A 27,998-nucleotide genomic window follows, 5' to 3' on the forward strand; every position below is an offset into this window, starting at 1 on the left:
TAATAAACGCTTGGAAGAACGGGGTAGAGCAGCTATTAAACACACACTTCATTAAGTATGCTTCACTGAGTAAATTAGGACTACAGTTCAAATAAGCCTAATCTAAAGTAAAATAATTATAAATAGGTCTGCACGTTGGTTTATTCCTCATGATGTGATTTGTGTCATGAGACCAGAGTCAAAATGCAGTGCATATTACAGTGTGTATTTACAGTGTTTATTTTATTTTTTTTTATTATTTTATAATGATACTGTATTTCATTATTCAAAATAAGAACCTCTGTGATTCCACTGCCTAGTACAAAAGTTCACCTATACATATAAAATGGGGATTGACAGATTAGTTTAGTAACATGTTCTTCAGTCTAAACATAAAATAACAATCATGCATTGACTTTAACAGTATGTAACCACATTTCTGCATTGTACTTTAATAGGGTAGGTACAAGGGTCACTCAAACACTGCAAGTAAAGTAAAAAAAAAAGGTAAATTACAATATTCAACCATGTCAATAAGCTGTCCTATTTACCAAAATAAATGAGGAAGAAGATTTTAAATATCATCCTGTTGTTGGTCAATAACAACAACAACAACCACAAAAAAAAAAACAAATTGTTGTTTATTGTTGTTCTGTACAAATACAGATGGAGTGAGAACATTTTTGTCTTCTACAGTTTTAAGGAAAAAAGAGCAATGAGCAGTTGTAAAGTACTGTTATAAGCCTGAGCCTGCTTCACTGCCAGCATGGAAATTAAGGGTGTGAAGAAGTGCTGTCTTCCTCATTGTCAGCAGCCGCTCTTTTGTGTGTATGAGCAGCTGTGGGTTCAGAGGAACAGCAGTCAAGATGCGTCAAAGCAGCCCCTATTCACAGCGAGTCTACACAACTGAGTAATGGGTGGAGCTGGGAAATATGGTAATTTCCTCTGGAGGAAGTGACCAAACTGTAGTGGAATGCATTGAGATTTTTGGGAGTTCAGCTGCCTGTAGCGGGTAGCGCTAGCTGAGCTGTAGCTGGGAGTAGAAGACCTAAACTCCTGCTAGCTGATGAAAACATGCCTCATTTTACTGTTGTACCGGTGGAGGATAATGCTCAGTCAAACTATGACAGCCTAGAAGGAATCAATTGGGTGGACTACAGAGATACAGGGCAAGGTTATCCTGGACATACTGATACAGTGAGCTCTGATGGTAAGTTTTCCAAAGATTCAAACTTTTGCTCAGCTCTTCTGAGTTCAGAAAAGAACACTTCATTGTGGGAGATATGACAGGAATATGTAGAGCTAAGTTACTGACTATTATGTGAATCAAGAAAATAAATAATTTTTGAGAAGTTAAACACAAATAGTTAGGATTATTCTATACTTTCTGTATGTTAACTTGTAGCTGTACTGGTAACCATGACAATTTTAAAGCCGGCAGTTTTCTTGACAGTTATTTTGGGCAGCATTTGAGTCTTCACTCTCTTTTGGTACTTTTCCCTGCTGTGTGCCAGGACTCCTAGAAGTTGACGCAGGCAGCAGGGAGACAAGCTAAAGCAGACAATGACGCCACGAATCTTTTCAAATGCAAGCAGATGGCAAAGTTGTCTGTAGTTACAAAGGCAAAACAATTGAAGCAAGGGAGGGGGGCCAGGAGGGGGTGGCAGACTGTCACTAGAATGTCTTACGCAAGAGGCAGGAGCTTTCCTGAAACAGGCTCCAAGTGTTCTCATACAAAAGCCGTACTTGCTTTATGTGTTAAAGTTTCTTTCTTCTCAGAAGAGGAGCTGCGCTGGTAGGTTATCTAGAAAGTAACTGTTCTCCTGTTTCACTTCTATGATAACTGAGCCAGGTCTACAGCCACTCCCTCAGATAGGAATAATAGAGATGGGTGAGAGTAAGGAGCTGGTAGCCGAAGGGGAGGATTATGTAGGATCGGCACAGATTTGTAAGGGCTGGCATGGGAATCGGAGAGAGTGAGGGAAGAAGGGGGAAGAAAGCACAAGACTGTGCGGTAACCAGAGGACGCCTCCACAGAACAACACACCCTTCATAGCAGTGCCCGGCCTACTATTTATGCAGTCACACAATTAATTGAACTGGGAGTATACAAGAGTGAGTTATGTTAGCAGAATGGATCTGGAATGTTCTAGTCTGAAAACGGCTTGGACAGGTCAAACTGAAGTATCTGGGCTCTCTGCTTGACAGATCTCTGCTGGCAGCCTCTGTTGAGGTGCTATATCCTAAACAACCAGTAGCATTGACAGAAAGCTTTAATGTATGATTTAGCGCTATACAGTAATTGTTTTTTTTTTTTCAGAGATCCCTCAAATTTTTAGATTAGACTATTATTTTCAGTATAGGTGTGGCTAAATACTTTTGCTTGAAGAAAACGGGGTTTTAAAAAAATTGTGTATATGTATTAAATGCGTTGGTAGTACAGTTTTTGTCCATGAGAGGTGCTATGCAAGATAGAGTTTGAGTGGCCTGAAATGACCTAATATAGTCTCTTGGAACAGATTTTAATGTAACAACCACATTTTTTTTTTTCCATGGGGTGGTTCTTCTCCCTTTCATTGTTGTTTTACTTTGATGTGCTATACCACTCTACCTAACCCTGTTGGGGCTGTGACAGCACTGTGACAGTACTCTAGGCCTCAGAAGAGAGGGCCAGTGGTAAAGATTGAAGAGAGTTTTGGTGCTGATTTTAAATGCAGAAGAAGGAGGGCTTTGGGGGGGGGAGACAGAAATTCGGGATATTTTTCATGGTGGGAGGGGTGCTCGCGTGTGTTTGTGCTTGTGTCTGCATGTGCGTGCCTACGTGTGTGTGGGGAGGGGGTGTGTCACAGTACCAACCTTGTTGCAGACTGTGAGCTCTGTTCTGTTCTGGCCTACACAGAGTGGCAATTGTACAGGCTCAGCACTCCAGTGCAGCCGTTGCAAACCATTTCCACTCCAGTATAGACAGTAATACACTCTGCATTCCTGAGAGACTGTATCATTATATTATTTACCTGATGTGGTTGTACAATTTTTCAGTGAAGGATTTTACAGCCAATTGAGAAGGAATGATGTATCTTTGTTGCGTGTAGATTATATTTGTATTATAATCTATCCACAAAATGATTTTTAAGGAGTGTATTGCTTTTAATGAAAAATATGTTCCTGCTACCACTGCAGGAAAATATGCTTTTTTGCATGCAACAGGTCTAAATTTGAATCTGTGTGCAGCCCAAGTCTGAATATTTACTTAAGCAAACACAAGTACCTTGTCCTTAAGAGTACCATAACCCAACCACTTCTCAGCAGTACCAGCAATTAGCTGGTTGAATTCAGCTACAAGTTAAATATCAGTTGAGTGCCAATATTGTTAGACATTTTTTTTTTAATTTTTTAAAAAACTTTTTTTTGTTATATTTTTAAACCATGTTGACAATTGGCAGGTAAAAAATATAAATGAAAATCCCAGAGCAAAACAAAGAATACATTCTGATGGTGTTTGCTGGCAGGAATATTTAAGAGTGGTTAGCAGCTGCAGTCAACGTTTAAATCAAAATGATAAATCAGCATGCCAAGCTTTGTCACAGAAGAAAGAAAGAAAGAAAGACTTATTATATCTGGGGGCTGTGAGTTTTTCAGATCCAGGTAAGACACAGTTATTGATCTTATGAAACAGGTATTTTACTGTTGCTAATGAAATTCAAGCTAATTAACTGGATAATGTGTAAGTTAAGCTTGAATTTTAAGATTGCACAAATTTTAAACCATTGGAAAAACCAGGGTCAAGGCTGAAAAGAAAGTATAATGGAAACACCAATATTTTCTTATACCTTATGGTAGAATATGCTTACTTAATCCATGAAGAAATTTAAATCATTTGACTGAAATATAAAAGATTAACATTCAGCGTTAGGTGCACTTGAAAAGACCTTGTTATGACTTATGCTTGTGGAAAGTGATAATGCTATGAATATTGTTATGACACAAACACTATCACAGTCAGCAATAAGAAAATGAGATTGATTTCTCTATTTGAGTAATGTCTAAAATGTCTATTCTAGTAACCCGTACAGAGACAGCGGTGTTTTGTTTTAAGTCAAGGAGTAAGGATATATGAGTTTTCAAAACAGTGCTTATTATAGGCTGTCTATTTTTAAGTGTTGTTTGTGGTAGCTGGCATGAATAGAAATATGGAATGTGTGATTGAACGGAACCAGGCAACTAAGAAAAATGAACCCCCAGGGAAAGTATCTGGGTATTAAGCATTTATTTGCTTACTTGTTTTACTTGTTTATGCTTGATACAGCCAGCCAATCAGTTTCCATGGATTTTATATGGTAGTCTTCATTATGATAATGAACTTTTTCCAGACAACTGGAAGGTAGTTATAATGTAAATGTAAATGTAAAATAATAACAGGGCCAATGAATTAGTCACATGCATAGTCTATTTTTGCAGCAGGAGAATCTTTTTTGAAATGACCAGTTGTAAACTGGGCTCATCTCACCTCGACCACCTCTGCACTCAAGACTGATGCACTCCAATGGCTATTTTTCACACACACAGTGCACCACAGCGAAGTATGCACTCGCTGGAAGATAGGGGCTGCTCCACTGGCATCATCCGAGCAACTCACAGGTGCCTGAGGAATCACGGAGTGACGAAAAAACTGATTGACTTACCCACCCCTATCCACAGCAGAACTAAGCCAATTTGTTCTAGTGCTGTGGGCATCCAGTCATTTTTGGCAGAGATGACACAGGTGGTTTGAAACACAGTCTGTAGGACTCTGCCAGCACTCAAGGCAAGCATCTTGCCAATGGAGCCATTTGGTAGCCCTGTCTGCACAAGTTTTTGCTGAAAGTTGCAAATCCAGGTTGCTAAAATTATAAAGAACAAGAGAAAGAGAAGAAACATGCAATATCTTGCCTTGTGGTATTCCAAGACTGGAAGCAAACAAGTATTTAAAAAAATCTTCTATAAAGATTTTCTAGATTGACTGTTCCTTGCTGCAAGCACAAATTATTGAAGTGATGGCTACATTTTCTGCAGTTTGGCTACCTTAATATTTCTTACAGAGTAATAGCTCATTTCAAGATTGGGTGCAAACTTTGTTTGCAGTTCTTCTTTCCATTGCTGTCCCTTCTCCATCATTAACGTAGATCAAAGCCAGCCTAAAGGCATTCAGCCCAGCAGGATGAAATTCCACCGCTTTATTCAAGTGTGTTTCTGATGAAACTCCCATTATGGCTGCTGATGAGGCATTGTTGTTCCACTGCCTCATCAGAAGAGTATTTTTCCTTGAGAGCAGTGTGCCAGTGAGCTCAGATCTGAATAAAATGAACACATTTTGCAAGTAAAAATATCATATATAATCTGTTAAAATCTGTTAAAATTCAGAATCTTTATGGTTTTGCACCACATATTTGTCAACATATTTTTTATTAAAAACAAAGGAAAATATTGAATTATGTCACCAGTTTGAAAGATGGTAAAACTAATGCATACAAAGCACCCCTACCACACTAATGAGAGAGAAGTTATCTTATGTTACAGTATGCATTCGTACTTCATGGAAACAAAGGTCTGCATAAGTAAATTTTCTTCTGACCTTTAATACAGTACATAGCCTGCAGTGGTTAAACTACTTGCATGTGCATCCAGCATTTTCTCTTCATTTACTTTTTTACAACTTGATTAAATCATTAGACTTAATCAGTAGATTTACATTCCTGCAATCTAATAAAGCAATTAAAACAAATTTAGCTTTGGGGTGCTTGAATATGGAGCACCCAGTTTCAGTGGATACAAAGTAAAGAGGAAAAAGCTGCTATTCTACCATATGCATTTCAAAAATAAATGTCTGGATATGCAGCATGTCATCCAATGCACTGCATATTTAAAGTAGTTTGCTCCTTGATAATGAAAGTTAACTCTACTTCTGCATGCGGATATGTTGTATAAAATGTTTTTTTTTTGATTGTCAGAGGCCAAGCACTCCATGTGGACTGTAAGCATTTAGAAAAAATAGAAACTCCAAGCAGTGCCAGTGTAGCATTTGATATATTTCAGCCCTTCACCATAGCTGAATCAATTGCAGTAAAGCACATGTAGTAATATGAGCATGACTTACCTGTGAAATGGAAGCAAGTTTTGTCATATACTCACATTGTTTTCTGTTTACAGCTGCAAAGCCACATTTGCTTGAATATTTAGTACAATTTTGTTACTGTTGAAAAAACACATTTTTAAATATTTATCTTTTTTTCATAGAACTGAAGCATTGTAAATGATGTAGCCAAGGAAATATGTTACCTGTGAAGTCCAGTCAAAACACTCTGTGCTGTTTGTTACATGCACAGGGTCATACAAACATTTACGATTGCATTTAAAATCTGAAAGGCTTAGTAGTTAATCCACCCACCAGTTCTTTCAGCCCCTACATTGTAATAAGATTCACACATCCGGAGTGCAGGTGAGCTTCCATCAAATGAGTTTAGCAGATTAAAGATTTAGCCAAGTAACAGTGAGAGGTAAAACAGGCTAAGAAGAATTATTGCTTCTTAGGCTTCATTAAGTCCATCTTAAATGTTCATTAAAGGAGAAAGGCCAAACATTTTTACCACAGTAGGCTTTGGAAATAAGGAGCTAATATAATGGTAAATGTTTTGCTGTGGTCAGTGAACTTTTTTTTTTTTTTCATAAAGAGCTCCATACAGGTTTCTTATTGTCCTGAGAATGACCTATGATTTGAATAATAAGCAAAAGGATGAATGATTGCAACTTAAAAAAGTAAAGAATTTCTAAGTATAGAAATCACCTCCTACATAACAAAACACATGTACGAATGTGTGCATACACACACTCACACACATGCTTACAGGCACACACACATTGTGCCACATTTTGGTGGTCACCTCAGCTACATGCTGGTCGGTATCAAGGTATGGAATGCCTATTGTTGTATATCATAATGTCTCTGAATAGCTGTTCTTTTTTGAAGCTGAAGTTGCTGATTTTGGTTGGAGAGGGAAGGTAAATGTTCTGTTTTTGCAGTTTCTTTTTTAACCTGTCAGGTAAACACTTGTTAGTGTGACATTCTTTCTGTCCAGCTTTTGTATTTTTGTATTTTGTATTTTTAAATGTAATGTGTTTTATTGTCGGGTGCTTGACTTCACTCTAATCAATGAGAGAAACTGTTTTTTATGTATGAAAAATGTTTTGATTAGTGTGGACAGCAAGAGAAGTTTTAGTAGGTCCTGTACTCATTCAAACCACAATGTGCTTTGTCTTAACCTTTGATTCAGACATTAAGTAGGTTTTTCTGTAAATATTTGCTCAAGGCCATGAGATTGTAATTGGAATTAGTCAGAAAATGTTGTGTAATAACAAAAAACATGGAACAAATACAACAATTTGTGATTTGAAAGGACAAAGCATTTAGCGGTTAAACTGATCGAGTCCACTCTAGGAAAACTGTAACACATAGGAACTCATGCGCAGTGCCACCTGGCAGTGTAGAGCTGTTTCCTCTGAAATCATTGCAACATAGACCACGTTCATATCCTCATCTTGTGTCTGATGTGGCTTTTTTGTCTGGCAATTTTATAAATAGTACTACATTGAAGAAATACAGGCCTACCTAGTAATTAAGTCCCTGGAAACAACATCCTTTTTTCAAGAATACAAATACAATACAAAACCTGGTGGCCCAATGTCTGCAGTTATCTGTCAAAAGCAGTCTCAATCAAATAGTATTGCATTGCTTATTAAGAGCATCAAAATTAAATAAACTTGTGTGAAAAGTTTAACCAGATTGGTACGTTTGGTACATGCTGTCAACACAGTAGTGTGAAAAGAATCTGTCTTACGTTTTGCAGCACCGAAAGGTGGTCGGAGTTTACAGTATAGGAAAGATCATATACACAACAATGAACTTAAACCAGAGTTTACTTTGTGATGCGGAAAGAACTTTCATTTTGTAGAGATTTAAATAGTAAAAGAGAATGTTGCCTTGTGTTGTGTAAGATAGGGTAACATTCTTAAAAATGGCTGGTTTGTACAGTGGCTGTGGTGATGGCATTGGCAGGACAGCGTATTTACTGTTCCTTTGATCTCTCTGATCTCTGCTGACTTGCACAGACTTGTCATGTAAACGCAGTGCCTTTCCCTTAAAATGTTCCACAGCTGGAGTCTGGGAGCTTTCCAAATATTCCTGTTAATCTTTAATCAGTTTTAATAGAGGTATGACGTGAGGTCACACATAGGGGACTCCACTCCGCTGTTTTCATTAAAAGGATTTTAGCTGCACAAAGCCAGGACTGTCAAGTTGCCAAGAGCATTCAGAGGTACTGTATCAAACATCCTACAGTGAAGAATTTCCCTGGCCACAGACTCCTTGCAAATTTGATTAGTTTAAAACTGATTACTTCTACATCATTCATGTATGTGAACCGCTGATGCAAAAGAATACAGGCTGTTTAGATAAATGTGCTTTCTCAGTGTGTAACTGCTTGGTGCTGACCAGTATTGCTGTGAGTATCATATCTTCCTACATGTCAGTTACCACACACACACGCGCGCACACACACAGTAGTGAAAATGCATGTGAAAGACCACATGAGGCACTGTAGTGTGGGGTTCAGGAGCCCTGCTACCATTCCCTCCTGTGTTTTGTCAATATGTCCAGTAGGGGACACCATTTACCATGATAACCTTTACCTTTGATTCTAATTTCCTGATTATAGTCTATGCTGTATTGGGTATGGATTATAAGAGGCTGTAATCTGTTTGCATTGAAATAGACATTCATTATTTAAAAGGATACCGTAATTGCATGTTGAAGGTTGTACACTGCAATTGCTTCCAAGTTTGTTGTGATTATGTCTTTTTTAGTCTACTTGGCTGCAGCACTGCACCCACACCCCGCTCTGTAATAAAAGCCAGAGCAAACAGGAAAAAGCCTCACAGGCATTTGTTTATTTATCTTGTCAAGAACCATTTATACTTTAACTCTCATATGACCCTGTTTAAGTCTAATCTGATTATTCAATGAAATATGATCTCTGTGCATTTGCATTCAAGGAAAACACGTCTATTATGGTGAGTTGCTTGTTATTTACAACTTACTCAGTTCCTCTATAGCAAATAGCCCCACCCTACCCTGGTACTGTAGCAATATTTCCATGCGCAAAAAAGATAGACAAACTAATACTAATTTTCACACATTGCTTCTGACAGAAACATACAAATACTGTACATATTTACACATACAGCATGCACTTGCATGTATACATCAATATCCCAGTTGATAACCTAGTTGCTTTTCATACAAAGGCTGTTCAAACTCTGTAATCTATACACTCCTTGTTGGTCTTCAGAGTATTTATGTATGCGAAAAAGAGAGAGTAAATGTGTGTGTGTGTGTGTGTGTGTGTATGTACATATATAGGCATGTGTGTGTAAGTGTGTATGTGTGTGTGTGTGTGTGTGTGCGTGTGTGTGTGTGTGTGTGTGTGCATGTGAATGTACAGCACTGCTTAGGCAGGACCCTCTCTGAGAGCTCACCCAGAGTATCAGTGTGGCCCAGATCCTGCCTATCTATGCAGTGAGTGCAGTCCACCATACTGCAACTGAAGAATGGTACACCAGGAAAGGACTAACGGCAATGTAGTACTTGAATCAGGTGAGTGGGGAACTGGGCCTCTACATTGAGGAGAAATGTGAGGCTGATCTATTTGTCTCACCTGTCTTGTTAAATCCAGAAATCCTAAATGTTAAAGTTGACGTCAAGAGTTACTGCCTATCTGGAGTGAGGATACAGAAAGCCGCAACCACTGAATTTTGTTTATAGATGTAATACTGTAAAATTTGGCTCGCGTAAATGTTACGTTAATGCTCAGTTGCTCACAAGTGGTCTAGCAGTTGTATACATATACACAAGTCAAATGCCACAGCCAAAGCTCATAAACCAGCTGCTTTTCTGGAGTCTGATCTAAAATATTTTGTTGTTTAAACCTTGTTCTTTGCTATTAGACACCCAGCCTTTAAACTATGGATATAATTATCTTTAATTAAAAAAGGATCAATATGGTTGATGATGTTTGCATGGCGTGCTTTGCTCTGAAAAGTCCGACTATATCATTGGATTGTGTTATAATGCTTGCATTTGTATAAAAAGGTATTGCATCTGTATCCCAATGGGAAAAAACTGTTTCTCTGTACACACTATATGTAAAAAATGCTTGGGAGAATATAGAAAAATAGGAGAAGTACCTTGTTGTTTTATGGATGTTTTTTTTAATCAGTATAATCAAATTGACACAACCACAGCTTTGGTTAATTAACTTGCCTTTTCAAGTTTCAATTTATTTGCTTTAAAATGATTTCCATGTCTTGTTGTCTTACTGTGTAAAGTCTTTGTCTGAATTTACTATGAATTTTGTTAATATGTGTGTAATGGAAAGTCTTACTTTTGAGACATGGATATCTTATGGGCTGAGCAGCTGTTCTAGTATAGAAAATGGCCATGTTTTCAATTGCTCCTCTGATTACACATGCATCTCAAGAAAGAGGAACATTTCCGTGACAAAGCAAATAGAGGACTTCTAGCCTCAGGGTTGCTGTCTTTGGATCAGAGTTTTTTTTGGAACTGAGCAGGGATGTGGGACATCTGGCTTTGGAAAGGGGAAAAAGTAGAAAACAGAGTTGCAGTCAGTTTACATGACTGGTTATCTGAACAGTCATGCTAACTTCATGAGTATATTGGTGTTTCAAGAATTTCAAGAACTTGCAGTGTACTTTTGTTGGCAACTGTAAACTGATTGTTTTTTTTTTGACCTGTATGTTTTTACCAATGCAACATCAGAAGTATGTAGGTTGTAGTTTTATGGTACCACGTAGGAGAGTATAATCAGGAACCCAATTCAGTTTGAATGGACTATAGAATGAGCATAACATTGTGTGATAAACTTCATGAGGTTATGCCTGCATAACTCTAGTAGAGTTAACACGGAATCATTGCAGTTTTTCTACATATTTGATGTGAATACTAAGGAGCACTATCTAGTGTCTCTTAATGTTCATTTGTAATAACAGATGGATGTTAATGCTACTCTGTGTTTTCGTTGGAAAATAAAATTATAAGCACTTTGGGGGTATTCGGGGGTATCGGGGAATATTTGCGAACATTTTGGGAACATTTTACAAAGCTTCATTTCATTCAAGAATCTGGATCAAATTTGATCACATTATTGATTTCATTGTCAGTGCCAGTGTTATTTCTGTAAAACATGATTTTAAAAACATGGTTGCTTTCTTCAAGCAAAGAAATAGTGTTCATGGAGCTAAATTCAAAAGAAGTACACCATAACTACTGCAAGAGGTCTTTGACATTGATTGAAAAGAGCTGAAGCATTTGTGGGCTTTTTAAGAAAATGTCTGCAGTTCATTCAAAAAAAGTTCAATGAGCTAAAAATGGAACAATGAACATGCTGACATGGTGACATGGTGATTTGTTGTTTAAGTCATTCAAGTCAACTCTGTTAAAGTAAAGTTGAATAAGATGATTAAAGTTTCTACATGCCTAGAAGCTTATTTCTATTGCTGTGCTTTCAATAGTATGGAACTATCTCAAGATAAGTTATATAGGCAGTACCTGAATCCTATTGTTTCGCAAAAGGTGCAGGTCTGCCACAAGTTTCACATGGAGTTATCTGAGGGTCAAGACATGGAATCAAAATGCTGGGATAAGTTGATGAGGAAATTTGTGTAATACCCAGAAGGAATTAAATTAGTTTGCTGGAGATTATTGTTGTGAATTGAGTATGAGGTTTGTATTGTTTGTGCTCATGAAAATGAGGTGGCTAAACCTATAAAGATCATACCAATGTTGGGGCACAGCCCAATAATACAGGACAATCACTGTGGAGTTTGTATAGTAATTGCATATCTATCTATCTATCTCTCTCTCTCTCTACATATATATATATATATATATATATGTATACTGTTAACTGCTAGAGCCATTGACATGGACATTATTATGATTCTCTGTCTTTTTGTCTCACTCTTTAATTACCTATAAAGGTCATGGGAATCATAAAGAAGACAGCCCCTTTCTCAACAATGCTGATACCGCTACAAAGAAAAATGACTTCTACGACAGGAATCTGGCTCTTTTTGAGGTCGGTGCTCACTATGGAATCTATACTTCAGCTTTTTGTGACTGAATGTAAACTGTCAGTACTGCTGCTTTGTTGTATCTGGCTAATAGCAGCTATTTTTGTAGACAGTGGAATGACTTTTTTTCTCATTTTTCAGGAGGAACTGGACATCCGGCCCAAAGTGTCCTCTCTTCTCAGCCGGCTGGTCAACTACACGAACATCACTCAGGGGGCCAAAGAGCACGAGGAGGCTGAAAGCGCAGAGGCGTCCAAGAAGAAGATACCAAAGGTCTGAATCATAAAAATGGCAGTGTCACTTTCAGTTATGGAGATGTAGTTCCTGCCACATAATATCCACTTCCCCTGTGAGTAGGCATACTCTCCTCTCTGGCCTTTCTAAGGAATGACCAGTAGTGGTTCAGAGGATAAAGGTAACAGGTTTCTGTATCTAAACAATCATCTTACATTACATGTATGATATTTATGTATTTGTCATCCCATTTCAGTTTAACCTGGAAAACAACTACAGTTGACCCACATCGCAGCTTTCCACATTGTGGTTTCGATTTTTCGTGGGTCAGCAACAAACAATTAAATGGGATTTTTTTGGGAGCTTTGATGCCTTGTGCTGGAAATCGGGTAGCACTGCAGATGATGTGCATAGCAGACGTGAAATAAAGAAAATGTAAAAAAGTTTAGTAAGTCATAAATGCATAAAATATATGTATAATAATGTATTTTATTGTTTAATACCATAAATATACACAAATATGTATACATATAAATATATATAACATTTTACGCTTTTACATTTTTCCAAATTGCAGGGGGGATGAGCCCCTAACCGCCGCGATGTGGGAGGGTCAACTTTATTGCACATTTTTGCCAAAAAACGGTGAAAAATAGTGCCATTTTTGTTGTAGTTGTTGTTCTGTTCTGTAAGTGAAGAAAACATGGCTAGAAACCTTCCAAATGCAAATTGAAAGGCCTGTAATTATAGCATTCTTGCTACTTCTTAGAGGGATGTTGGTGGAGCCCCAAACTTAACCCCTTCTTTTCGACAGAAATGGCTTTTTGGTGTGAGTATTGGGTAGAATGAAGCTTGCATTTAATCCATCCTGCCTTAAGTACAGTTTACAATTTGATCAGTAGATGTATCTACTATGGTATACTTTCTGTGTCAATAAACAGTGGAGTGCTGTTATGTTCAAAAGGTATATTTTATTATGCCTATGTATTTTAGAAATTGCTGTCTGCCCAGTAGAATATTTAAGCAGATCTTCAAAAGTCAGCTATGATTTATGATTACACTGAACATAAATACCAAAGCCTGAAAGATGCCTGATGTGGTGACAGGAAGTGGTGTAACTCAGATATGCATAATTTTCCATTGATGAGTTCACAGTATGAAAATGCCAAAATGCTCCCATTTAAGCAAAACATAATATGCTTGCATTTCCAGTATAGGTATTTTGGAAATATTTTTCCTTCATTTTGTTTGGTACAAGTTATGTTGTTAAGAGAATCAAGGCTTTTGTGAGCACAACACTGTGACCTTGCAGGCATTAGTGAACTGCACTGGGAGTAACTGCAGAGCACAGCAGGGTGTGTTTTCAGGGGTTGCGGCCTGTAGGCATTGCACACGACATCAGCAATGCTTTGCATATCCAGCTGTACAGAGTGGCAGCCGCTGAAGCTCGCTGTCTGCCCTACAGGCACTCACTGTAGCCACGCTTGGCTTGGGCAGAGAAGGCCCCAGCCATACAGGCTTGCTGCAAACTGAGTGACCTTCAAATGCCAGATCAATGCCTCTGATCAATTAGTTATTTCCAGTCCATATGTGCCAGTTTGTCCATGTGCAGGGGGAGTATTCACAGAAGCAGAGCGTGAAATACATTGACTGTACACTTTCTTTGAGGTTAAAGCCGAACCTCATTGCAATACAGCTTGCAATGCGTCATTTGTTGATTTAAAAAGTTTATACTTTGCTAAATACTGATAAGAAAACCAGGACATGTCAATAGCAGTTGCAAAGTCTTAGTTTCAGTATGAATTATCTCCTCTCTTTGTGGATCTTGCTGACTGGTTGTGCCACAGGGCCTGGCTCAGGTACTTAATGTCCATAATTGTCTGTCCTTTCTATACATATATAGCATAGTTCTCAGATCAGCATTATAATGCAATGTCGTTTCCTTGTGTGTCCGTAGTCCCCCAGCATGGGCACCCTGATGGGTGTCTACCTGCCTTGTCTACAGAACATCTTTGGCGTCATCCTCTTCCTGCGTCTCACCTGGATTGTGGGCACCGCCGGCATTGTCCAGTCCTTTCTCATCGTGCTCATGTGCTGCTCCTGTGTAAGCACACTCGTACTATTCATTTTACACACTCTGCTGTTTGAGCAGCAGAAAATCCATACTGAACTAACAGTAGGAGGGCTGACAGACAGAAAGGGCCTAAAGAAGAAATGCCTTATACCCTTATCCATTTCTGAATTCCAGTTTCAGATCTTAGAATCTTTAGGGTCTATCGTCCTGGAGTTTAACATCGCAAAGGAAGTATGTCTCCAGCAGGTAGTTATTTCAGAAATAAATAGAACGCACATGCTTCTTGTTTTGTGTTTTTGGGTGGATGTTTGAAATAAAAGGAAATTGTACTCATGTATTTTTTTTTAGCATTCTTCTTATTTTTTATCCATGTCTGCATTTTATTGTAAATAAATTTCAGTTTTGATACAGTCAGGTCATGATGATAGGTAAAACCATTCTCTAAAATCACAACATTTATCACTGAGGAAAGCATTTGGTGACATTGTATAATGTTTATAATTTATATTATATTTTTTCTAATATTACAGACGATGCTTACAGCCATATCTATGAGTGCTATCGCCACAAATGGTGTTGTCCCTGGTAATGATCTTTCAGAACTTTCAAATAATAAAAAGTTGATGTATTCTATTATAAAAATGCTACTGATACAAATTTAACAACTTAATGTTACAACTCATGTTACAACACATTTACAACTCAATGTCACTTTTTTCAATTCCTGTCATTAACAGATTATGTAATTGATTGGTAACATGATAATGCATTCAAGGCTTTGGTAGCACATCCTAGCATGTAATTGTTATATCTTGTGTTGCACAAGGTTTGTTGCAGCTTTGAAACATTTCTGCAGTGTTATATTATTAGATGGCATCTCCCAAAATAAGCTCAAAATCACCAGTAGGGTAGGACCATGGCTTAGTATCTCTGCTCTATTGGTTTTACTCTGGCTTGGTTTTCTAGCTGGAGGAGCATACTTTATGATCTCACGCTCTCTGGGCCCAGAGTTTGGGGGAGCTGTGGGACTTTGTTTTTACCTTGGGACCACCTTCGCAGGAGCTATGTACATTCTTGGTGCCATTGAAATATTACTGGTAAGTTCAGCTTTAAAAGTGAAAGCAGCGTTACTGAGGGGCATGTGCATAGGGGAAGTGGTTGAATTCATTTAGAACAACAGTGTCGTTTTGTTTATGTTAATATATTGTTGGCAAAGACAGGTTTATTGGTCATCATTGGTGTTATTTATACCACTCTGAAATAAATCTACCAAATAACTACCCTGTGATGTATTGCATTTGTTGTTATTGCTGTTCCCAGAAATACATCATACCCCAGGCAGCCATTTTCCACCCCTCTGGTCTGAATGGAGGTGATGGTGCCATGCTGAACAACATGAGGGTGTACGGCACCATCTTCCTAAGTCTCATGGCATTGGTGGTCTTCGTTGGAGTCAAATATGTCAACAAATTTGCCTCCCTCTTCCTTGCCTGTGTCATTATATCTATTGTGTCCATATATGCTGGGGCCTTGAAATCCATCTTCCATCCACCAGAATTTCCGTAAGTTGCTGGGTTTCATTAGACTTTTTAATGTCCAAACAGGATATGGTAGAGATGGATTGACTGAATGCAACATCTCTCTTGCAACAGTTTGTTTACAATAGCTTACATGAAGAAGACAAAATAACCAAATATTAACATTACATTATTTATGGAACTGCAGGGTTATAATTTATTTTGCTTTGATAACTTTATCCAGGAGCTAACAAAGATGCAGTTTGCTTGTGAATTTTAAGGATTTCTGCTATAATTTATATTTGTTGTATATATTTCAGTATATTGTCTTGTGAACTGTATTGAAATGTAGCAATATAAAATGTGAATGAGGCATGCCATGTGTTGTAAGTAGGGTCAAAGGTCATTATAAATAGGGTTCTGTCATTTATTATAGCCATGTTCTTTTTCAAGGATATGCATGCTGGGAAACAGGACCTTAGTCAGAGACCGTTTTGATGTCTGTGGAAAAACAGTGGTTGAAGGAAACACAACCATTCCCAGTAAGCTGTGGGAAAATTTCTGCAACATTAGCAGCCAGCAGTGTGACAAGTACTTCACACAGAACAACGTAACAGAGATCCAGGGCATCCCCGGCCTGGCCAGTGGGATAATCAGAGGTGAGACTCCATCTCTGTAGCCCCTGCTGGACAATTTAGAAAACCAGCATCATATTCATACAAAAACATTTTGGTAACCCTTTTTTTTTTTGAAGAATCCTACATAAGAACCACATACAGCCCAAACACAGTTCTTGTTTCCTTTCTTTTAGCACTCATTGAGGTGCAAGTATGTGAAACTAGCCTCGCCAAAGCAGTTTAATACAGTCATCTTATAATTATATTTGTTTGTGTTTGATTAGTAATTTGTATTAGTTCCTATAAAAAATGTCCAATAAAACTATAGGGTATGACAATACCATTTCATACAAATCTGAATGTCACGTTATGTCATCATCCATAGCAAACCTTACCACAGTCATGTCAGCTGACATATGTTTTTATGAAAGTTTATGCAGTACTAATGAAGGCTGCTGTGCCTATTAAGAACCCTTCATTAAAAACATTACCAATATTTTTTCATCATACTGTTTATTTTGAACTCTCCGTAGTCTTACACTTTTCTGTAGTTAACAGTATTGTGTTTTGTCTTTATAGCACCTATTGGGATGTGGCAGTGAGAGCTTTCTAACATGTCTTACAGAGAACATGTGGGGTGCCTACCTGGAGAAAGGCGAGATCCTGGAGAAGGAAAGCTTACCTTCTGTGGATGTTCATGGTGCTCTGGAGAATTTGTATCTATATGTGTCAGCTGACATCACCACCTCCTTCACTGTTCTTGTTGGGATCTTCTTCCCCTCTGCAACAGGTGTGACCTACATTTTTGCCTTTTGTTGTTTTAGAAGAAAAAGTTGAAGTACAGTTTTGCTTTCAGTTGAAATGTGGCTAGGGCTGAGCATTACAGCTCATGTTGAATTCTCCTCTAATTAATGCATATCATCACCTTGAATTTAAATTGTAAATATATTGATCCTCACCTTCGCGAGAATTTGCATCCATAGTGTAAGCCCCTTCATTTGTTTTGACAAAGAATGTGAGCTTATTTGACATACTTTTGTGGTTTGGTAACCTATATTAGCCTATCCGGCCCTCACACAAAGCCCAGAATGCATTGATCCATGTCCGTTTGCCCTCATCCACTGCGGATTGCAGCAAATTGCATTTATAGTTTAAACAAGTAGCCATACAAATATTTTCTTAATTAATTTTAATTAATTTGAGAGTTTATAGTAATTGTCAATGTTTTACATATACTATTGCTGTGGAAGAAAAATCAAGCCCAGTCTGTATTTACAAGCGGGGCTCATGCGTAAAGACAAGTACAGATTTAAAAAGTGCTCATAGTAGCTGTCCGAATCTAGCTAAAGGACAGCAAGATATGTATTAGGCAGGGACAGTGATTTGCCTGGAGTCCATATACTCAGTTTCAACTTAAAATGTAGAAAATGCCAACAATTTTTAAAAATCACTTCAATGTTTTAGGACAACCACCTGTGCATTTTTAGTAGATATGTGGAGGTTGTTGCAGAGGTCGTGCAAAGTGAAAGGATTAGAGAGGGAGAGTGTGGGACTGAAGTCAAAGCATGAAAAAAAATTGGAAGGAAATGGTGACTTCTCTGCTGTGAAACAGGCGCCGTGCATTTCAATGTGCTTACCTACTAAACTGTAAAGGAATTAGCTTTTAAATTTAGGAATTGTAAAAAGGTTACCTATAACCAAAGACAATAGTTGCTGGGACTGTTTTTCACAAAATACATTTTTCTTCTTCAGGCATCATGGCAGGTTCTAACAGATCTGGAGACCTCAAAGATGCCCAGAAGTCAATTCCTGTTGGGACTATTTTGGCAATAACAACAACTTCCTTAGTCTGTATCCTTTTTTATGTCTGAAGCAACTCAATATGCTCTGGCATAAGGCCAGGGGTGGTTTGTTCCTTAGGGTGGCCGGGTGATGCACCACCAAAGGGGGAAAGGGAGGGAATTTTTTGTCATTCTACCACAGTGTTACGCTAGCTGTTCTACTGTTCTAACTGTTCTAAACAGTTTGTCCTGCCTCTGAATATCATAGTTCAATCAGCGTCAAGTCATGTTCTGTGGAGTACTGCCCCTTTCGGGCCATTTCAGTCTGGTTCAAAATCGCCCAGATCGCTCTGATAGACTCTCATGTTAAGGCAATTTCTTTTTAACTGCAGGCACTGCAGTGCAATTTGTATGGGTTCCGGGTGGGCTTGCACTAACATGCTTTCGTCATACGTAACCTGGTGTAGGGATCGCCGGGGCAGCCAGCGATCTTTCACATTCAAGGTCAACATAGCTAATGTTACCTCAACTCAGAGTAACTCGATTGTGTCATTAAGATAAATACCGTTAAATCCTTGTAGTAATCAGGATAAATTGACAACTAAAGAATTAGGACCACCCAGATCAAATTTAAACATCAAACAAGTATCTACAAAGGGGGGGAAATCGTATAACCGTGGATTTTCGCGGAGCTGGTATGGGTGGAAAACGTGGCTAGCAGGCTGCGAAGTAGCTAACACTTTGTTTGCAATGTGACAATGTCAAGTTAGCTAGTTGACTAATTTGCACAATGCAATGTGACAAGGTCTAGTTAGCTAGCTGTTAATTTACCCATTGAACAGGTCACCTTAGCCATCATTGCAACAATTTTGTAAGAATGCATTGTTCCTTGATGGAGTGTTCCAGATTTTAGTTCAGTGGTGCTGTTTGGAGCATGTATTGAAGGGGTTGTACTGAGAGACAAGTAAGTTATGAAGACATGACCTTGGACTTAGATTAAATTGTATTAACATTCACTATCTTCCCTATTGGATTGTTGTGACTGTACACCACATTTCTCACCCTGTGCTGTTAAAATACTGTTTGGACTGTCTTTTAGCAAAGATAAAAAGTGCCAGCATTCAAGGTGATGCTGTGCTTGTGCCAAAATATTCATTTTTGTGTAAAAACATGGTTTCTGAGAGATTGGCACTCATGTGTGCTGCAGGTTTGGGGATGCAGTGAGTAAGAACCTTGTGGTGGGGACGTTGTCCTGGCCATCCCCCTGGGTCATTGTCATCGGGTCGTTCTTTTCCACCGTGGGGGCAGGGCTGCAGTCCTTGACTGGGGCCCCTCGCCTCCTGCAGGCTATTGCCAAGGACAACATCATCCCCTTCCTCAGGGTAGGCTATCCACACTAATCCTGTTCATGGGATTTTAGCTTCCTTGTGCTTGTAATGAATGTGGTGCATTTCCTCAGTGTGGTGTCATTTGAATACTGCATTCAGATTAGTTTCGGTAAATAGCATTTTTGCATCCCGTACATGTAAACAGCTGCTGTGTGTTTCACGGCTGATCCCTCCCCTGTTGTTTGACACTGCCTCGTTTCATGTTTCAGGTCTTTGGGCACGGCAAGGCCAATGGGGAGCCTACATGGGCACTGCTGCTGACTGCTCTGATCGCAGAGCTTGGCATCCTCATCGCCTCGCTGGACATGGTGGCCCCCATTCTGTCCATGTGAGCTGAGTCCTTCTCACCATAGACTTCACCCTTAGCATCCTGAACATACATGAATCATGAGAAGTAATTTTGGATAAATAATTTCTTAATGTGGTTTTGTTGGATTTTGGACTTTTGGACTTCATGATGTTTTGGATCACATTACACTTCAACACAATTATAACAATTCCACAGTGCGCAGACTGTGTTTCCCTAGACTTTCATTCAGCAAGAGTTGTTTATTTTTTCAATCAGGTTAGCGTTTATAAAACTCCTGTCACAATCTCATCACTTAATATATAACTAGAGCTTTAGTTGCAATTCATGTTTGAGGGCTGTGTATTCAGAAGCTTGTACTGTGAGGAAACAGGTGGTTTCTGTAGTAGTATTTCTGCTTCTACAGTGAAGGCTTTTCAACTGCTTTTAGTGGTTCCCTAACCTCTTCTGTGTATGTGTTTAATGTAATCGACATACTGGAATTTATATCCAAAAACTGTCCAAAATATTGTATTTAATTTTGTGTCATTGTTGGAGCATCAAGACATTCAAATTCAAATATGGTGTATTTTTTTACTGTTAGTAACAGTGCTAAAAGTGACAAAATGTCACAGACAAGTGATGCTTTATCTTTGGGCCAATGTGCACCAGGTTATAGTTAATGATTGTGCATGTTACTTAGGTGGATCAAATCTTAGGTGGACAAGCAATACATCATATACTAACATAGCATCTCATTACAATGCTGTATTTGATAACTCTTCTTTCAGAAAAGACAGCCTGTTTATCACAGCTTAAAGTCCTTGCACAAAGATAGTTTAGTATAAAAACTGCATTTATACATTAATAGACAGGTATATTTTCAAATTGGTCAAATGGTAGGAATAGAGTCGAGTGCTAACATCATGCAGTTAGGTACCCAGCTTCTCTTAACTAACAACAGATTTACATGAAAGTAATGTTTAGAATGTAATGGTGCAAGACATATAATATATGGAAGAAACGGGGAGGACATTGACCCTTTTGTGTATATGGTTGCATTTGTTCTTCATCTCCAGGTTTTTCCTCATGTGTTATCTGTTTGTGAACCTTGCCTGTGCTGTGCAGACGCTTCTCCGTACTCCAAACTGGAGGCCCCGCTTCAAATACTATCACTGGTGAGAGAGCAGGAAGCCACCTCATTTGAATAATCAACTTAGTCAACAAAGCAGGCTACTGGGTGCAGGGTGTTTGCCAAATTGTAGATGGGCTAAAACTGGTTTCCACTTACACTTTGTCCTAATGCAGACTTGTGGCTCCTGGGAATGAATGTTCCTCAGACAAACTGATGAAATGGATTTATTTTAGCCTTATCAGTGGAGAGAATTTCCAAATTATTTGACACAGCGTCCTTTTCTAGGTTATAAAGTTAGAATCTAGACACTGTGAGTGTTTGTGATATCCATATATCTGTTTATTTACTGTAACATCATGCTTAGACAAACATTCACAATCTAATTTGAGGCTGCATCACACAGCTCATAAAGGCAGTTGACCTCGTAGTGATAACCCATGTCTTGCGATAGTGTTGTGTCTGACAGCTCTGTCTCTGTCTTAGGGCCCTGTCCTTCCTGGGTATGAGTATGTGCTTGGCGCTGATGTTCATCTCCTCATGGTACTATGCCATTGTGGCCATGGGCATTGCAGGCATGATCTACAAGTACATTGAATACCAGGGGTATGCCTGAGTTTTGCCTCACTCTCCAAGGCTCTAATTTTGAGATGAATGACAGTTATTTTATTGGAATTTTGAACCTTTGAATTTGTGTTGATTTGGGACAACAGAAGACAGTCTTTTAAACAGGAGTAGCTAAATCTGTATGATTAAGAGAAACTCTATGCAACCACAGGAGACTTACGATATTTCATCAGGAGAATCTGATGCTGTGTGATCAGGAGAAGCTAACATCATGTGCTGTTTCTCTATCAGAGCGGAGAAGGAGTGGGGAGATGGAATTCGAGGGTTGTCCCTGAGTGCGGCCCGTTATGCACTCCTCCGACTGGAGGCTGGACCACCCCACACCAAAAATTGGAGGTAAGCAGCAGCTTCTTGGATTAAATCAGTGCATTGTATGTCAGAGTACTAGCCATATCCTCAGAGAAACCTTAGCTCCTGAAGGTAGATTTTCTGTAGAATCAGGAATTAACAGATGGGACAATAATAATGACAACAGTGGATTACATTTATATAGCCCCTTAGGTAGGTCCAGCAGGAAGGCTGCTACCTACTGGCCCTCCAACACCACCTCTAGCAAGAACCTGATTTTTCCCAGATAGTCTCCCTTCCAAATACTAACAAAATCCAGCCCTGCTTAAGCTTTAGCAATCAATCAGAAGGGAACTGCTGGGTGGTATGGCTGGCAGGACAACTAGTACTGTGCTAAGTGTACAGAACTGGAACCATTTATCCTTAAATGAGTGCTGGTACTCACGCTTTCCTGCTGCATTCCCTACAGACCACAGTTGCTGGTGCTGCTGAAGCTTGATGAAGACTTGCATGTAAAATACCCCCGGCTGCTCACATTCGCCTCCCAGCTGAAGGCTGGCAAAGGCCTGACCATTGTGGGCTCTGTTATCCAAGGCAATTACCTGGACAGCTTTGGGGAGACCCAAGCCTCAGAGCAGGTAGAACTGCCACTACAAAGTGTTCAAACTAAACAAGACATGTCAAGACTGCCAGACAACCCATTTCATTTCAATGTTTGTATTTTTTAATGTTTAACATTTTTAGTGATCATTTGAGAGTTCTGTTTTGACAACTCAAAGAGAAACAATGAGCATCACTGTTTATTCATTGTGATTATTTGCTGAAATATACACTGTGAGGAAGGTTTACAACCTATATGTTAGCCTTCTTCTATTACTCTTATCAAAAAATTAGCTTTGTTTAATTATGATCGTAAAAAGCCTATGATTTTTTATGATTATGATTATTTTTTGTGGGTTTTACTGTTACAGTGCAATTATGCTGGTTTTGTGCAAAAACGTGCTACATGAAGTGAAAGATGTTAGGCTGAAATAACGTAAGACATGTCAAAATAATGCTTACCTGCATTATAAGAATTAGGGTCCATATTTACTTGGTTGTGGTGTTGAAGGATCCAATATGTTTTTTTTTTTTTTATTTATATGAACCGATAAAATTAACCGATAAATTTAACCAGCATGGAATGAGTGGTTGAGATATGTGCTTAGTAATATTAGTGAGTAAGAGTGGATGAAGACATATTTTACAATAGACTTCATTCAAATGTTGTTGTAGTGTGAAATCCTTAAAAATAGGTAATACAGCACTATGTTTGCCTCTGTGTGCTCTCGTCAGGCAATCAAGAACATGATGGAAATAGAGAAGGTGAAAGGCTTCTGCCAGGTGGTGGTTGCCACCAAGGTGCGAGAAGGCATCGCCCATCTCATTCAGTCCTGTGGCCTGGGGGGCATGAAGCACAACACTGTGGTCATGGGCTGGCCATATGGCTGGAGACAGAGCGAGGACCCTCGAGCCTGGAAGACCTTCATCAGTAAGATTCCCATGGGCTGAGATCACTGTCAGTCTGCTTTGGCCTGTCTGCTAGTCCCAAACAGAAAGCTAGATGAAATTTAGCATGACAGTTAGCAGCTTGGAACCTTTCAAATGAAAGTCAAATATTTGCCATGTTTTTACTATAGCACATTGGCGTCATGATTATCATGAGGAAGCTCCTTTTCAAATAATGTCACATGCTGCTCTGAATACTTAGATAGGTTTCCTGTACACATAGGCAGTGCAGTAAGTGTTATCTAAAGGTAGCTCCATGAACACAGTGCTGCATTGCAATGGAGGGATTCTGTAATGAGTTGATGTAATGTTAGCTGTTCAAGGATATGAGGCAATTCTTACAGATCTCATCTCTGATTAGTTTTGACCACCTGTCTACCATTTCTCCACAGACACAGTTCGGTGCACCACTGCCGCCCACCTGGCCCTGATGGTGCCCAAGAATGTGTCCTTCTACCCAAGTAACCATGAGCGCTTCACCGATGGCCACATCGACGTGTGGTGGATTGTGCACGATGGTGGCATGCTCATGCTCTTGCCTTTCCTCCTCAAGCAGCATAAGGTGAGAGATGATGCTGCATTTTAAATACAAGACTGATGAGATTCTCTACCTAGAACCATTCAAATGAAATGTTTAATGGCTTCATTTCTTCATGGCCAAGGTTTGGAGGAAGTGCAAGATGCGTATCTTCACTGTGGCCCAGATGGATGACAACAGCATTCAGATGAAGAAAGATCTTGCCACGTTCCTGTACCAGCTTCGAATAGAGGCTGAGGTGGAGGTGGTGGAGATGGTATGTGCAGGAATTGAGTCGTTTCATGGTGCATCAGTCTTGCTCAGCACATCCTTTATCCATGTTTGAAAAGTAAGTAAAGCAGCCATCACAGCCTCACATTTGTTCACTTTCTCTCTGTTGTTTTTTAGCATGATAGCGATATCTCGGCCTACACGTATGAGCGAACCCTAATGATGGAGCAGAGATCACAGATGCTGAGGCAGATGAGGCTGTCCAGTGCAGAGAGAGACAGAGAGGTATGTCTTTGGACTGAGTGTACAAATACTGCCCACTGGACCTTGTCCAAGGAGTATGTAGTTTGCTCTTTCCATGACACTGTATGTAGAGAATTTAAGGTGATGCAGTTGTCTACCAGGGAATGGTGAGACAATAATCATGTATCATGTCTGCTGCCCTCTACAGGCTCAGCTGGTGAAGGACAGGCACTCTATGATCCGTATGGGAAGTCTTTACTCTGATGAAGAGGAGGAAGTGATGGAGCCAGTGTCGGAGAAGATCCAGATGACTTGGACCAAGGACAAGTATGACGCAGAGAGGAGAAACCGCAACAATGCCCCAGAAAACTTCAGAGAGCTCATCAGCATCAAACCGTAAGTTGGCTTTACTGCAGTCAGGGACATGAATGTCTGCCTTGGACCCACAGGGGTGCAGTCCAGACATGTAATCATTTCCCCTGATTACTTTTACGTCTCATTCCCAACCCATCATCTCACTCATAATTTGTTTCCTGTTAGAGAACACAAGCTTATCAGTACCTGGTATACCCCAATCAGCACAATTACATCAGGAAGTTTTGTAAACAAAGCCCCTCAACAGAGTGAGTCTTTTAGTCTTTCAATATTAAAGGCTCTGTTTCAGAAAAAAGCGATAAGGTTCTTTGTAAATTGAAAGTGCTGTGTGTTTCATCTAACTCCTCTGCTCTATTTTTTGTTTATCTTTTATCTGTTCTCATGCTGACAGAGAATGGGAAAATCTGTAAGTGTGCAGTTTGGTTGGCATTGCCCGGCTATGGATGTGGTTGGGTTGAGCTTCGGTGTTTCTGTGCTCTGATAAGACTCTGTTTGTGTGCATTACACAGGGACCAGTCCAATGTGCGACGGATGCACACAGCAGTGAAGCTGAACGAGGTGATCGTCAACAGGTCCCACGATGCCAGGCTGGTGCTCCTAAACATGCCTGGCCCCCCCAGGAACTCAGAAGGAGACGAGAATTGTATCCTTCACAGCTGTGCTGGCTGTTAACAGCCCCATCCAAATGGTGTTTTGAGAGTTTTGAGAAATATAACCGAGGACTAACATTCTACAACAATAGAATACTTGTAGAATGAATGAATAGAACCTTGTGTTTTTGATTTTGGCTTCCCGTGGCACTTGTAAGCACAGAGCTGGTGGGAAAATGATCAGGTAGTGGTGCCCTTTTCTCATCTGCTGAGATAAATCATGGAAAGTAATAATAGAAAATAATGATTCCAGCACACTTTTGTAAACCTTTTTATAGATAAGGTTTAATTGTGTAATTGTGTGCTGGTAAAATTCTTTTCTATTATCTTGCCTTGGTTCTGACAATTTCATTACAAGTGTATTACAGATGAATTTTGGAAGGAGGGAGTCTTTTATACCTTTATAAAAGAAAATAGGGCAGAACCAAGTTTCAAGCCTCAAAGGAAAAGGCAACTTCGCAGAATTGGCTATAAGGAATGATGCAAACTTTTCAGAGGGCAAAAGTGAATACATTGGGAGAATCTGTGTTTTTTAGTGTTTTCAGGCCAACGGAATAGAAAACAGATGGAGACAGAGAGGCATACGAGTGAGAGGACCTGGACTAGGATATGACTTGGGTTAGATACCCAGAGCCTACAGCAAGATTGTAGTTGTGCTGCTTCCCTGACTCAAACACAGACATGGAGTTCCTGGAAGTCCTGACAGAGGGGCTGGAGAGAGTACTGCTGGTAAGAGGAGGCGGCAGAGAGGTCATCACTATTTATTCCTGACTGAACAGCTGCCGCATAAGAGACAGACAGACAAGACAACGCCCAGACAAGACAACGTCACTCGGCACTGGACTATCGACTCCTCTGCCAAAAAAGGCAGCACCAGAACCCGCTCTTTAAGTACACAGAAACTTTACTTTGGATCATTTAAATCACCAGTTATAAAGACGTTTTTGAAGGACCACCACAGAGTAGAATGTTTCGCAACAGACTTCTGCTAAACACATTGCCTTCCTCCATGAAACATATCTTTAAAATGAAAGAACACCATGTACTTCAGTCATTAAAAAGAGAACTGAGGCAATTTTTGGTCCAGCTCCAAAGCTCTCCAAGCAATAGGTGACCTTATTGTATAAATACTTGTATATGTATAAATATACACACATATACATACAATACAGACAGGTTTATACGCTGAGTCCTTTAATTTTTTTTATTCAGCTAACAAGCATAAACTGATATTTGACTGAAAATATTTATCAGCATGAAACGTAGCAAGGCACTTGGAGTACTAAGAGAGTCCCCTATTAGCAAACAAATTATAGCAATGAAAAATGACTTTTGGATGGCCTGAACCATATAACAAGGACATGCTCTGCATAGGTGCCAATCTCTGTTTTGTTTGTGCTTGTTTTCAATGAGGGGAAGACAAAAGTTCCTATTTATTTTCTTATTTATTTGCTCAACCCTCCCAATGAGGATACTGTACAAGATTATTAGATTATAAATAAGGAACACAAATTCTGTGGAATATCAGTGCTTATATCACAGATGATGAGTTGCACATGAATGTTGGCAAAATATGCAGGCAGCTAAACTGACAAAAGATTCAACGGCTAAGTCATTTGTGCTTCCGTGTAGTGTAATTACTTTTATTTCTGATTAAGAAGAGTTTTTAAACTTGTAAAAGATGCCACTGCTCGCTGCTAATATTTATTTGTGCTAACACTGTTCCAACTATGAAAAGCACAAAGGCTATTTTCACCAGCAAGAGCAAAAAAACCACACACTGCATTATTGTATTGAAATGCTGAACTGTTAAAAAGAACATTTCCATTAAATCAAAAACCTATGAATTAAGGACACAAATACTGCCATGATAAAATGACATTGTACCACACAACAAGATCGGGTTTATTGTTTTCTTTAAAATTTATTATAATCATTTCATGCTTTCTGTGTGAAAATGTCTGTAAAATACAGTGAATGTACAAGGCATGAATGACAGATAAAAATGTAGTTTCACTGGCTGTATGATATGGCAAGTACAACCAACTGAAATACATCAAGAAAGGACAGCACAGCAAGGTTTTTTTTAACTGTAAAATCCACTAAATTGCTTAAGAGTGTTGTAACAAATAAGATGTAATTAGACTTCATTTTATAAAAATTGATAGAGTAAAAATGTGTCATTTATATATGAATCTATATGAATTTTTTTCCCTAACTCCACATGTTCTTGTGTTTCTTGGTTTTCCTGCATGCATTGAAATATGTTTTTAATGCACTCAATTACATATTTTTTAATACTGGATATATTCTTAATATATTTCAATATAT

The 27,998-nt window shown here is 39.0% G+C and overlaps 1 protein-coding gene across 1 annotated transcript; it reads left to right on the forward strand.

Annotated features, from left to right (window-relative positions):
• The first annotated feature begins 978 nt into the window (after nucleotides 1-978).
• On the forward strand, nucleotides 979-27,985 carry slc12a4 (solute carrier family 12 member 4). Its single transcript, XM_036534542.1, has 24 exons — nucleotides 979-1,189; nucleotides 12,067-12,164; nucleotides 12,301-12,432; nucleotides 14,351-14,497; nucleotides 14,998-15,052; nucleotides 15,434-15,564; nucleotides 15,788-16,029; nucleotides 16,438-16,643; nucleotides 17,227-17,391; nucleotides 18,354-18,452; nucleotides 19,289-19,346; nucleotides 19,590-19,764; nucleotides 19,980-20,098; nucleotides 21,136-21,234; nucleotides 21,675-21,794; nucleotides 22,047-22,151; nucleotides 22,573-22,741; nucleotides 23,439-23,634; nucleotides 24,044-24,213; nucleotides 24,314-24,445; nucleotides 24,577-24,684; nucleotides 24,851-25,038; nucleotides 25,527-25,660; nucleotides 26,347-27,985. Exons 1-24 carry the CDS (start codon nucleotides 1,054-1,056, stop codon nucleotides 26,436-26,438), a joined length of 3,276 nt encoding a protein of 1,091 aa, XP_036390435.1. The 5' UTR covers nucleotides 979-1,053; the 3' UTR covers nucleotides 26,439-27,985.
• The last annotated feature ends 13 nt before the right edge of the window (nucleotides 27,986-27,998 follow it).

This window comes from Megalops cyprinoides, chromosome 8, assembly GCF_013368585.1.
Source record: "Megalops cyprinoides isolate fMegCyp1 chromosome 8, fMegCyp1.pri, whole genome shotgun sequence".
Classification (NCBI taxonomy): Eukaryota; Metazoa; Chordata; class Actinopteri; order Elopiformes; family Megalopidae; genus Megalops; species Megalops cyprinoides.

Bases quoted from the DNA above. Each gene is read 5' to 3' on its own strand.
- slc12a4 (XM_036534542.1), top strand. From the start codon at position 1,054: ATGCCTCATTTTACTGTTGTACCGGTGGAGGATAATGCTCAGTCAAAC. The intron at 16,030-16,437 runs GTAAGTTGCTGG...TTCTTTTTCAAG, and splicing joins TTCCATCCACCAGAATTTCC to GATATGCATGCTGGGAAACA. The intron at 20,099-21,135 runs GTGAGCTGAGTC...CTTCATCTCCAG, and splicing joins GTGGCCCCCATTCTGTCCAT to GTTTTTCCTCATGTGTTATC.